Raw genomic sequence first — 10,937 nt, forward strand, 5'->3', positions numbered from 1 at the left:
GGCAGTGTGAAGTGCAGTATTTTGGGGTCAAAAATCTGTGCTTTTTTGTGGTGTCATCCCATGTTCTACTGCCCATAACTAAAGAATGGAAAAAGGTAGACACAAACTTCTTTTTTCAGGTGAGTAGACAAGTAGACAGTTCAGTGCAGTTTTCTGTAGTATTTGTGTTCACAGAGACAAAGAGCATTTTTTTCTGTGGATCTTGAAAGATTAGTAAAAATGTTAAAAATCATTGACAATATGAGGCTCTCTGCTTTTAAAATGGCTGCCAGCCAATGACATAAGCATTTTCCTCCAATCTGAGCTTAAATGTGATGACATAATGGCTTTCCCCATGTCTGAAAACATAAAAATAAGTGCTATTTTCAAATTCATACCTTATTTAGTTCAAAAGAAAAGTGATTGCAGGATTTTAACACGGTGGCGGCGGCCATATTGGATTTTGCCCGTTTGAGGCATTTCGATACATTTTTGCGTCCGGCATACGGCAGATTTGGATTCAGCACCCTTGAATACCCCTAAATCAGTTGTATGCCGAAAATTAACATGATTTGCCTTCAGGTGTCAACTTTTTGGAAAAATGACCCTGACTATTATGTTTGAGTGTGGGAGACAGAAAGACGAGCAGACACGTGAAGAAAGTGAGTAATCTCAATCCAAACTCTCGGATTGAACCACCAGTGCTCTTATCGCGCAAGGTTGAAACATTGATGCACAATTGAAGGGACGGACAATCTCTGCACTCCTTTTCCTACACAATTCACCCTCTGCGTTGTCTATTCAACGTTATCACTTGTATCAGAGTTTAGAAAATATAGATGTATAAGTGCATCTTTAAATTCTGATTATTCATTATGGCTGGACTTCATACGTGAAAAGGTGCATCTTCTCCATGTCTGCCATTTTCAATTTTCATAAACATTTATAGCTAGAAAACTTACTGTACTTTGGCCATCACTAAATACTTTAATATTTTGTTAATGTTTAAGAATAAAAACAATTTGCCAATTGGCAGCACAACTTTAACGAGCAGCAGTTGCAATACCTACTCTGGACACCATACTACACACTGTACCTCACCGCTAGAGAACTGTGCCAGTGCCCATTCCAGGCTTCGAAACTTGAACCAGATCACATATTAATGACAAGTCAGAGCATTTAGGAACTGCCATGTTGGTTCCCAATGCGAAAAGAAAAACAATGCGAACGGCAGCAGGTTCATGGGCACATATGTAAAAGTTTGGAGCCTGGCATAAAAGCCGGTCCAGTTCAACACTTAGTTTGTGGGAACGGGCAACAGCACCACTGTGGTCAACCTGAAAATGGTAATTGAGCCCCAAATTCCATAGTTCCAATTTTTAACACTTGAATTAAACATACCATATCCGATTACAACTGTATCATCATCTTGGAAGTGAATACAACAGACAGATCTTTGGGTACGAATGGTTTTATTTTATATACATTTACTCCCGTGCCATCAGTTTCTGCTTCTTCAGCTTCTTTTGAGAAACCTGGAAAAAGATAGAAAGGAATCATTTTAGTATTTATATCAGATAGTTATAACAGTGCGAGTGTGTCCTTCCATTTGCAGGACTGAGTGATCTCAGTAACTGAAAAATGAGGGTCCTACATTCAGCACTCAATAACTTACGAAAACATTTGGTTAGTTCAGGCATCGACTTCACTAGCTTTCTGTCATACTCTGCCATCTGCCACTAAGGAGATGACTGCAGCTACTTAACCCTACTCCCCCCACCCTCCGTTTGACTGCTGTCCAAAAAATGTGCCTTGTCCAATAATGCATGTCTAGTCACAAAGCATTTCAACCAGTCATCATTCAGCATCAACATTCCTGAGTGTATAACGGTTTCAACAGATGAAACTGGTCTTTCAGGTTTTCAGTAATTAACTTGAAAAGGAGTTTTAAGTTGTTAGCTCCCGACAATGGATTGCATAGGTATTAAGAGATTTGAAATAAATATTAAAGAGTGGCTGATTAGCAAAAGCCTTCACTAATCTGGACACCGTCTAATTCTGTTTACTCAAGCTATGCATCATCACTGGTGGTCAAATATACAATTGTAACTCAATCAAGATCACCCAATCACACAAACAGATATCATAAACCAGATCATGTACTCAACACCTTTGATTTATAAAGACTGCACCAGAATGCCTGACAAGTTGCTCAGATCTGTATGGGTTTGTTTTCATGATTGAATCCAAAGGTGTCCTAAGATGGTCATCATTGCAACAGTCAGGTGTGTGCAGTACATTCTTTTGAAGGACACAACGGGCTTTCAAATCACAAGTCACGTCAGCTCGTCAGACTGTAGAGCTAAAGGCAGTATGGGATTTCCCAGGCTAGTCCAACCCCGTCCCTCACCTTTTTCTTCTGGGCCACCTCCTCTTCTGGCTTGGGCACGATCTGCTCCTTCTCTGTGAGGATCATCTCGATGTGGCACGGGGAGCTCATGTAGGGGTTGATGCGGCCGTGGGCGCGGTAGGTACGCCTGCGCATCTTGGGGGCCTTGTTCACCTGGATGTGCTCGATCACCAGGGAGTCCACATCCAGACCCTGCGCCCGGGGGGAGGGAGACAGACAGAGAGAGAGAGACAGACAGAGACACAAAGTCACAGGTGGTAAGTGGGTTGCATATAGCACACAAGGCAATGGAGGCGCAACTAGGAAACAAGCAAAAAAAAAAAGGCAACTTGATTGCTCAGTTTAAACAAAAAGTTCTTTTCATGGGTTATCCAAAGGTGTCCTAAGATTGTCATCATTGCAATCAAGTCGTCGCCACCACAAGATAAAAAATAGATGGATGCGTTTCGGGTTAATGTTGAGATTTTTGTGCATATCACAACACACTTAACAATACAATAAGTCCAGTTGTGGAGCAAACAATTTGTCCTCAAGACATAAAAACTGAGAAGTTGTACAATGACAGCGGCAGGTGGGAAATTAAAACAAGATCTTCGGCGTGAAACCAGTGCCTGGAGACAACTCAGTCAACAGAATATGCCAATATGCTTGCTTCCTGGAAACGCCACAAATGACACATGCAAACTGCATACAATTACTAAAAGCACTTTTCAGAAAACCCTCTCAGTTGACTAAACTGTTGACCAAGCACAGTTGGATTCAACAGTGGATTCACACAAAGTACGAGCATTTGTATGACAATTCAATCTGCTAGGTACAAAACGTCAGCTTCAGCAACAGTTAACTGGTATAGGACATGTCCAAACATGTCCCCACCTGAGTCCATGTGGCGCTGCTTACCCACATGCTAATTCTTTTTTTATAATGCAGATTTTTAAAATCCAAATGAACACATGGATAAAAATAAGGACTCGATTGTGAGGTGCGTTTTAGGCCATGCAGATGGGTATTTCCCCAGCCCCAACTTGTGCCCTGTGCTTTTAAGGAACAGCACATGAACAAACGCATTCAAGTTGCATTTAAGTTAATCACTACCAATTAATGGTCTCGACTACCCTCACACTGACAGTGCTTACACACCACAAGCGCAAGACGTCCACTTCACATATCCGGTATCAGTCCGAAACGGTTACCGGTATAATAAATGAAAACAGATCAAGCCCTGCACACAGGAATGCGGTGGAAGCGCGGCACACGCCAGGCCCCGCAGACCGGACATGTCTGTGATGCTCCTTGAAAATAGAACGGACGTCCGCGTTCAATGAACGGGCTCCATTGAAAATGAATGGCTGCTGCCCGCAGATAGAATGTGGAAGCTGACAGCAGTGCGCAAGGCAGCCCGTGAACCTCTCGGACTTGTGATGCTCCCAGACACATTAAAGAAGAAATGAAACGAATATTCATCTATTATTCACATTAAATATTGGGCCTATTTCTAAAACATCAATCCAACTTTAAATAATTTTTCCGGACATAACTTGTTGAAACGGCAACTTAAAACCGTGCCTTTGGTGCGACAATATTTACAGGGGCGTGACGTCATGCGGTTGACACCCTCTTTTTGCGAGTATGGTTGGCTGCGGAAATATCATACATTTGAAGGACCCATATCTCATAAAGGAACCAACATTAAGATACAAATATCGACATGTCGAAAGAACACACCTCTAACATTATGTGACAAAAACTCACGTTGAATATAAGCCTCACAAATAAGCCGAGTAGACTTTTCTTTGATGATGCACCACCATATGCCATATGGGTTGGAAAGATGCCATATTCAACACAGGATCGACGGGCACAAAACAGCACCGCGCTCCTACTAGGCTACACGAAGGCTACACGCTGATCATTATTAAGATATTATCAATCATATGACACTATTAGTGTAGGCTGTATGTGCTGTGGTAAACTGGAAAATATGGGAGCATGTTAGGGTGCCAGCCAGCTGCCGGTTTCTCAGATCATGTGACATTCCGCGCTGTCTTTGACAGGTTGAAACCGAAGTGGCACTTTGAAAGCCAGCTTTAAAATCTTATTAAACAATGGCGTTATCTCAATTATTATGCCGACAACTTATAGATCAACCAGCGCGGCATACTTGTTTTTTTTGTTTATGGCAACGTGACAAGGGGGGGGACGATGCTTTGGCTGCTGCTCTGTCTTTGACATGTTGAAACCTAGCGAAATTGCACTATCAGCTACTTTAAAAACGTATGCTTAAGTAGCTCAATAGCATTTTAATGTAATCTTAATAAACAATGGCGTTATACCCATCATTAAGCGACCATTTGGAAGTCGGTAGGTATATTTTGACACAGATGTTCGTGCTTAGGGGCTGTTGTTTCATAACACAAGAACTGCACGACCGCCGGCCATGGATAGAGTCATAACTACACAACATAGATGTTCGTGCTCGGATGCTGGGGCGATTTCGTTGTATATAAAGCAATAACTCCACGACCGACGGCCATGTAGTCGTAACGAAACACCTCGACCCGCAGCGCATTGACCGAGGACCCTTAGTACTAGGGTGCTACAATGGCAGAGAGGAATAGCATCTTTAGCATGCTGCTATCCTGCTAAGTGGCTGTCGGCCAGACTCACCCGTGGTCGCACTCGAGCTAGAGATATCCGTCAGCACACCTGCTATCCATAGACACTGCTTGTGGTAGCCTAGGAGTGTATTTCCAACCATGTCCACGGTCTCCAGATTTTTTAAGGTAAACAACAGGAGGGGTGGAAAACGCCCGGAGCACAACATTGATCTAGGTCACTTCAAAAGCCGATGCCTCCTACACGATCAGCGTTGTTTTGCCTTCTCCTTGTCAGCAACAGTTCCAGTAATTTTGACTTAAAGACACTTGTGCAGAGAGATGCCTTCAGTGAAGCTTGTACTTGTTGCAACCTGTACCATTTGGACCGCCATGAACACAATATTTTCCACTGTGCTTTGATTTACTAGCCATAGACGCCGCCATTGATTACTATAACTTTGTGGGTTCGGAGTTGGACTGCGTCAACCTTATGACGTCACGCATAAGACAATAAATTCGCACTACTGGACAAAATATTGCTCATTTTGAGCATGTTTTAATATGACTTCCTTTATAAATTATTACACACACAATATCTTGTTTTAATCACAAAGCTTGGAACTTTTGTAATATGCAGCACAAACTGTAAAATTCCAACAATTAATATTCGTTTCATTTCTTCTTTAAGCGAGCGCCAATATCTCGGTGCGTTTCCACCGTGATAGTTTGAAGCGAAGCAGAAATAAATGCTTTAAACTATCACGCAAGCAATGCACAAGGAGTTCTGTACTCAGAAGGGAATTTCAATACAGGACAGAATTTGATGGACTGGTCATTGGCTACAGTTTTTCTAAATCTGAATAGTCATCATATACACTGACAACAAAATAAGAAAATGCTAGCAGCAAGGCAGACAGTGTTTTGCATTCACCCAAGGCGCCAATCAATGCGTTCATCAAAGCAATGACTACAACAATAGATTACTATGGTACTAGTGCCTCAGGACACTACGTCTACCACATCTGATAAAGGTCAGGTAACCCTTTATTGGCCACACAAATCTCAACTTCTGAGTGAAAAAAAAAGTGACAGGCTCCAGACCACTGCTGATTGGTCAAATGTCACTTCCCCATTTGTATACAAGGGTTTACAATAGTCTTGCACCGATACCAGTATCGGTCCGGATCGGCACTAAAATGGTGGTATCGGTGAGTACCAACAAATAGGGCACCAATATACCATTTACTGATGCTTGAATGACACTCAAACGCAGCCTTGAACTAAGTTATTTCATAGAGGTATTTAAAAAGTATAGAAAAGTTCTGCGGGATTCACTTTGTATTAGTCTTGTTCCTGTTTGACAAAGGTTGACAGCAGCCTGACAAAGCCATGCAATGATTTACATCCAAGTAGTAGCTATGCAGCCCTCCATATATGTACATTTTAAATGGGGTGGCATTGGCCGATACTGACAGCCAGGTATCAGATATCGGGGCCAATAAATGGTATCGGTGCAACACTAGTTTACAACCAAGGGGTTTATATCAAATTAATCAGGAGAATACAGGCTCACAGAGGCATGGCAGGAGCATTTGAAATAGGTGTGGAAGTGATCAGAACAGTCACTTGCCCTATAAAGTATGAAGTCAACTTTGTAGACACTTATAACCGCTATAAACCAGCCCCATGTATATCTAGAACCACTTACTCCATCTCACCAACTAATGATACAAGTGCCATCACCCACAAGTTCAGTTTAACTTCAGAAGCACGCTGGCCATACAGTCAACAGCAGATGGAACAAATATCAAACGAGGGAGGAATAATCTTTGTCCACGCACATAAATAAAATCCAGAGTTACCCCATTCAGAAGTCTAAACTGAAATTCCTTGACCCGTGGGAATTCTGAAGAGAAAAAGCAGACTTGCGTGTACTCGCCCTTCAAGGTCATTAGATGCCGGATCAAAAGCGCATTGAACAAAGTGAAAGCATCACCACACAGACTGTGCCTCCCAGAATATTTACACAACTTTTCAACCTCTGCAGTCATTCATCAGGCGTGTGTCAATTAACTTCTTTAAGACCCTTTACACAGTCAGTCATGCCAGAGCACCCGTTCTCGCTCCTACCTTCAGCTCAGCGTTGCTCTCGGCATTCTTGAGCATGTGCAGCAGGAACTCTGCGCTTTTCTTGGGCCAGCGACCCTGTGTCCAGCCGAACTGCTTAGCCTGAAGGGAAGACAGAAGCAACACGCACGTCAGACATGGGCCACCGCCCCAGACAGTGGGCTTGTTTTTGATGGAGAAGTGCTGATTTTACTATTCAGCAAGCATGCACATTTTGCCATTTGAATGCTTTCTAGTTTCAATGCGTCCTAGTTAGAATTCATTGGTTCTTTCTGGTTAGAACGCATTGAAGTGGCAAAGTGTGGATGCGCACGGCATAGCAAAAGCAGCACTGCTACATCAAAAACGAGCCCACACATTCATGATATGCACAACTGAATCATGTACAATTTAACACCTTAGCAATAAGACCAAAACATGCAACACATAAAACAAACCACATTACATAAGCCACAAACAATTAACACATTCTCAAACACATAAGTCCCGACAAGTTGCTCAGATCTGTTTGGGTTTGTTTTCATGATTGATTCCAAAGGTGTCCTAAGATGGTCATCATTGCAACCGTCAGGTATGTGCGAGTTCAACGATTTGAACGATAATTTCTCTGATCACACACACAAACCCACCTGGGCACACCTGCCGACACCACCGCTGTAACGGCGGAAGGGTACACACTGATGCTTGATGGTGACATCCTTCAGGTACTTGGTGGCCTTGCGGATGTGCATGCCCTTGATGGCCTGAGCTGTCTCACGGGTGTTCTGGTACAGACACAGGACAAAACAAACATTACAACAGGCTCTGAAGTCACTGCCTTTAACTCACATTATGAGAGCAGATACAACTACCACAACAAAAAAAGTATTGAAACATGGAGATTAATACAGCAAGCTCTTCAAATTCCCTTTAACAAGAGAGCCCTAGTTTATGTTAGCTTAAAAGCTACAACAGCTCAAAGTTACTACCCAATAAACAATCCACGTTTGCAGGCTGCTCAGATACATTTCTTAGTTCTTTTCATGGTTAATTCCAAAGGTGTCCTAAGATTGTCATCATCGCAACCTGAATGATCACTGAGTTTCATGCGAGTGAGCGCATCATCATGAATCGCAGGGAAGCGTGTTGCACCTCTATCGGGAAACTATTCACAACAAAACGAGAACATAACACTGGTAGGCTACTTACCTTGAAGTGAACACGGAGATTGGAACCCCTAGACTTGCATGCTAAAGAAAGGGAGAAAGCGCAAACGTGAGACAAGACACAACTCGGGAAGTTGAAGTATGTCTGCTAAGCATTACAGCATTAAGATGTTAGCATTCAACTTACACTTGGTTGGATTCTCGGGGTCAAGAGAGTAGCGGACCATCTTCGCAGATCTAAGATAAGCATAAGAAAAGTGACGGTGTGAGGAATGCATCTTTAGACTTCATTTTCTATATACAGACTTCAATCGCATTGCTCAGGCCAGGCGTCATGACAAGGCTGGCTATCCAATGCTACAATCTTGGCTAGCAATACATGCCAGCTTAATGGTAGAACAGTTGGCTTTCCTCAACGAAAACAAAAGACACCAAGCCGTTGCTTTATGGGTTTGTCAAGGTGAAACGCTCTACTAATTCCGAAAACAGCAACGCAACAACTAGCAGTGTTTTAGCTCATAGTCTATAGAAAAGCAACCCGAAGACATGTTTAGCATACGACACAAGGACTAGACGGACACGTATGGGAAATGTCAAAAACCTTACTTAAGAAAACAAAAATATTGTTAGGACTATGATCCAAATTGCATATAGAAGCGATATGTTTAATATGCCAGCATTCTACAACTGGATGTTTCAGATTTTGATGAGATTATTCGATCATTCACACACCACAGTTTTCATAGCTGAACTTACATTCTCGGGCCGCGACGGGGAAGAGGAAGTGGAGGGGCATTCTGGGAGTTGAAATCGTCACTGACATCTCGCGAGATGTGTTTGGGAACGTGATTGCACAAATAGTCTGGAATGGATACGCTTTGATTTCTTGAAAATCATTATTTGAGCCTTTTATACCAGTTTTCTTATCAGCATATTATGAGCACATTTACTTTGTCTTCCTATCCTACTGCCTTTTGACATTTTCCAGTCATAACTTTGAGCCAAAGAGGTAAAAAAAAAGTCTCTATTTGAGCACAAGAAATAGGCCTAGGTCCCCATAGCCTACTGGGAGGGACTGCTGTTTTAATTTCCACTTTTCCATACTGGCTGTGATTAGTAGAATAGTCCCTATGCAGTAGCCACAACTAATGTGCAAATACGGTAGCTCTACAGTATCAGCGTGTCAGGTCTCTTTTTTTAGTTCTTCTTTTTTGCATTTGGCCTATACGACCTAAAAGGCATTTATTATATTCTTCTGGCCTATGTCATGTTGAAAATATCCATATGTGTTGTATCGGTATTTATGAATATATTTTTGTTAATATTCCAATGTTTTCTGTAGCATATATAGGCCCCGGTATATCCCTCTTAAATGCCCGCAGTTACAGTAGGCCTAAGTGAGTTGCTTTCAATCTCATTATGCATAATGTAAAGTTTAGATAAATACTGACGATTAAGACCAGTCTATTCTATTTTATTCTAGCATACAGATCACTGTAGTAAAATGAAATAGGGTCATTTCACGTGAAATCAGACGCTTTGGGACCCGACCGATCCGGATTTCAATCATACTTGGTGTGCCTTTTTAGTAGCAAGGTAGCACCCCAGAACTGCATTGGTTTGAATCTGACACTAATATTAAGGGAGAAACAGACTAGGAAAGGTTCACATTTTAGGGTAGGACACTATACATTCAGCCTTGAATATATCAGTCAGTGTTAGTCACAAAAAGATGCCTGTGGTATTGTTTGAAAGCTCTTTTCTGGCTCTACATATTACACAATCAGCTTGGAATACAACAACTCTCAGAGTATGAATTATGATAAATTGAAAAATTAAAAATTGAATATCTAAAAAAACTATATTTTAAAATGGCCAGTTCCTTGTCCAAACGTAGCCGGCAATGTCATTAGCAACACCTCAAATGCTGGTGTTCGGTTCTTTATTCATTTCAGAGAAAATTTGACTCAGAAATATGGCATCATACAGACCACTTACTAATAATATGGTAGGCCTAATACCATAGTAGCATCACATGACAAAACAAAAACAAAACAAAAATGGTCAGTTTCCATGGTCCCAGGTTTCAGAAACTAAGGCAGATGTCCATTTACACCAAATTATGATATGTGAATGTTTGAACATTCCTTCTCTGTGTACCTGTGTCATCTTCCCTTTACCGTACTTTAAAGAGATAATCAATGGATACACTCTCATTTTGTACTCTACCAGTGCATTTGAAGCAGCAGCTGTGTCTTTTGTAGATAATGTATAAGTACGTCCCGTTGCAGTTAGGTTCCACTACCAGAAGCACATCCTGATGATCCATGACAAGTCTATCTGGTCTGAAGGGAAAAGTGAAGGATGGAGATGGTCCATGAGGATGCAGGAAGTTCAGTTTCACCTCTCCAGTGCTCAGCATACATTCCTCAACACATGCTAGCCACCAGTTGCCATCATATACAGCTACACCCTTTGATGCTTGAAAATGTAACACATTCCTTTACTGAGCTCACTCTTTCAACTCCTTCTCTGAATGCGGAAAATGGCCTAATGTTCATTGACAATGGGCAGAAGCTGTGTAGTTTTGAGTACCTGGAATAGTTCTTGCAGATTCAAACCTCTTCAACAGGTTCTCAGCTTCATGATGGTGCATCTCTCTCAAGAACATCCATTGCC

The 10,937-nt window shown here is 41.8% G+C and overlaps 1 protein-coding gene and 4 non-coding genes across 6 annotated transcripts; all 5 read right to left on the reverse strand.

Moving 5' to 3' along the window:
* Nucleotides 1-1,434: 1,434 nt before the first annotated feature.
* Nucleotides 1,435-9,077, reverse strand: LOC134442465 (large ribosomal subunit protein uL22). Of its 2 annotated transcripts, none has more exons than XM_063192624.1 (7): nucleotides 9,015-9,077; nucleotides 8,446-8,495; nucleotides 8,302-8,342; nucleotides 7,743-7,877; nucleotides 7,117-7,215; nucleotides 2,390-2,581; nucleotides 1,435-1,514 (listed from the first exon to the last, which is right to left on the reverse strand). In XM_063192624.1, exons 2-7 carry the CDS (start codon nucleotides 8,483-8,485, stop codon nucleotides 1,467-1,469), a joined length of 555 nt encoding a protein of 184 aa, XP_063048694.1. In that variant the 5' UTR covers nucleotides 8,486-8,495; nucleotides 9,015-9,077; the 3' UTR covers nucleotides 1,435-1,466. The 2 variants fall into 2 exon arrangements, with proteins under 2 accessions (XP_063048694.1, XP_063048695.1); XM_063192625.1 differs by lacking the exon at nucleotides 9,015-9,077 and adding an exon at nucleotides 8,865-8,979.
* LOC134442466 (small nucleolar RNA SNORD58) lies at nucleotides 2,187-2,257 on the reverse strand. Its single transcript, XR_010033383.1, has one exon. It is a non-coding gene; the product is annotated as a small nucleolar RNA SNORD58 (small nucleolar RNA).
* On the reverse strand, nucleotides 2,722-2,792 carry LOC134442468 (small nucleolar RNA SNORD58). The gene has a single exon (XR_010033385.1). It is a non-coding gene; the product is annotated as a small nucleolar RNA SNORD58 (small nucleolar RNA).
* On the reverse strand, nucleotides 7,607-7,677 carry LOC134442467 (small nucleolar RNA SNORD58). The gene has a single exon (XR_010033384.1). It is a non-coding gene; the product is annotated as a small nucleolar RNA SNORD58 (small nucleolar RNA).
* LOC134442469 (small nucleolar RNA SNORD58) lies at nucleotides 8,106-8,177 on the reverse strand. The gene has a single exon (XR_010033386.1). It is a non-coding gene; the product is annotated as a small nucleolar RNA SNORD58 (small nucleolar RNA).
* Nucleotides 9,078-10,937: the final 1,860 nt, after the last annotated feature.

This window comes from Engraulis encrasicolus, unplaced genomic scaffold (assembly GCF_034702125.1).
Source record: "Engraulis encrasicolus isolate BLACKSEA-1 unplaced genomic scaffold, IST_EnEncr_1.0 scaffold_166_np1212, whole genome shotgun sequence".
Lineage (NCBI taxonomy): Eukaryota > Metazoa > Chordata > Actinopteri > Clupeiformes > Engraulidae > Engraulis > Engraulis encrasicolus.

Bases quoted from the DNA above. Each gene is read 5' to 3' on its own strand.
- LOC134442465 (XM_063192624.1), bottom strand. From the start codon at position 8,485: ATGGTCCGCTACTCTCTTGACCCCGAGAATCCAACCAAGT. The intron at 7,216-7,742 runs GTGGGTTTGTGT...TCTTCCCTTCAG, and splicing joins GTGTCGGCAGGTGTGCCCAG to GCTAAGCAGTTCGGCTGGAC. The intron at 1,515-2,389 runs GTGAGGGACGGG...ATCTTTTTCCAG, and splicing joins AGGTGGCCCAGAAGAAAAAG to GTTTCTCAAAAGAAGCTGAA.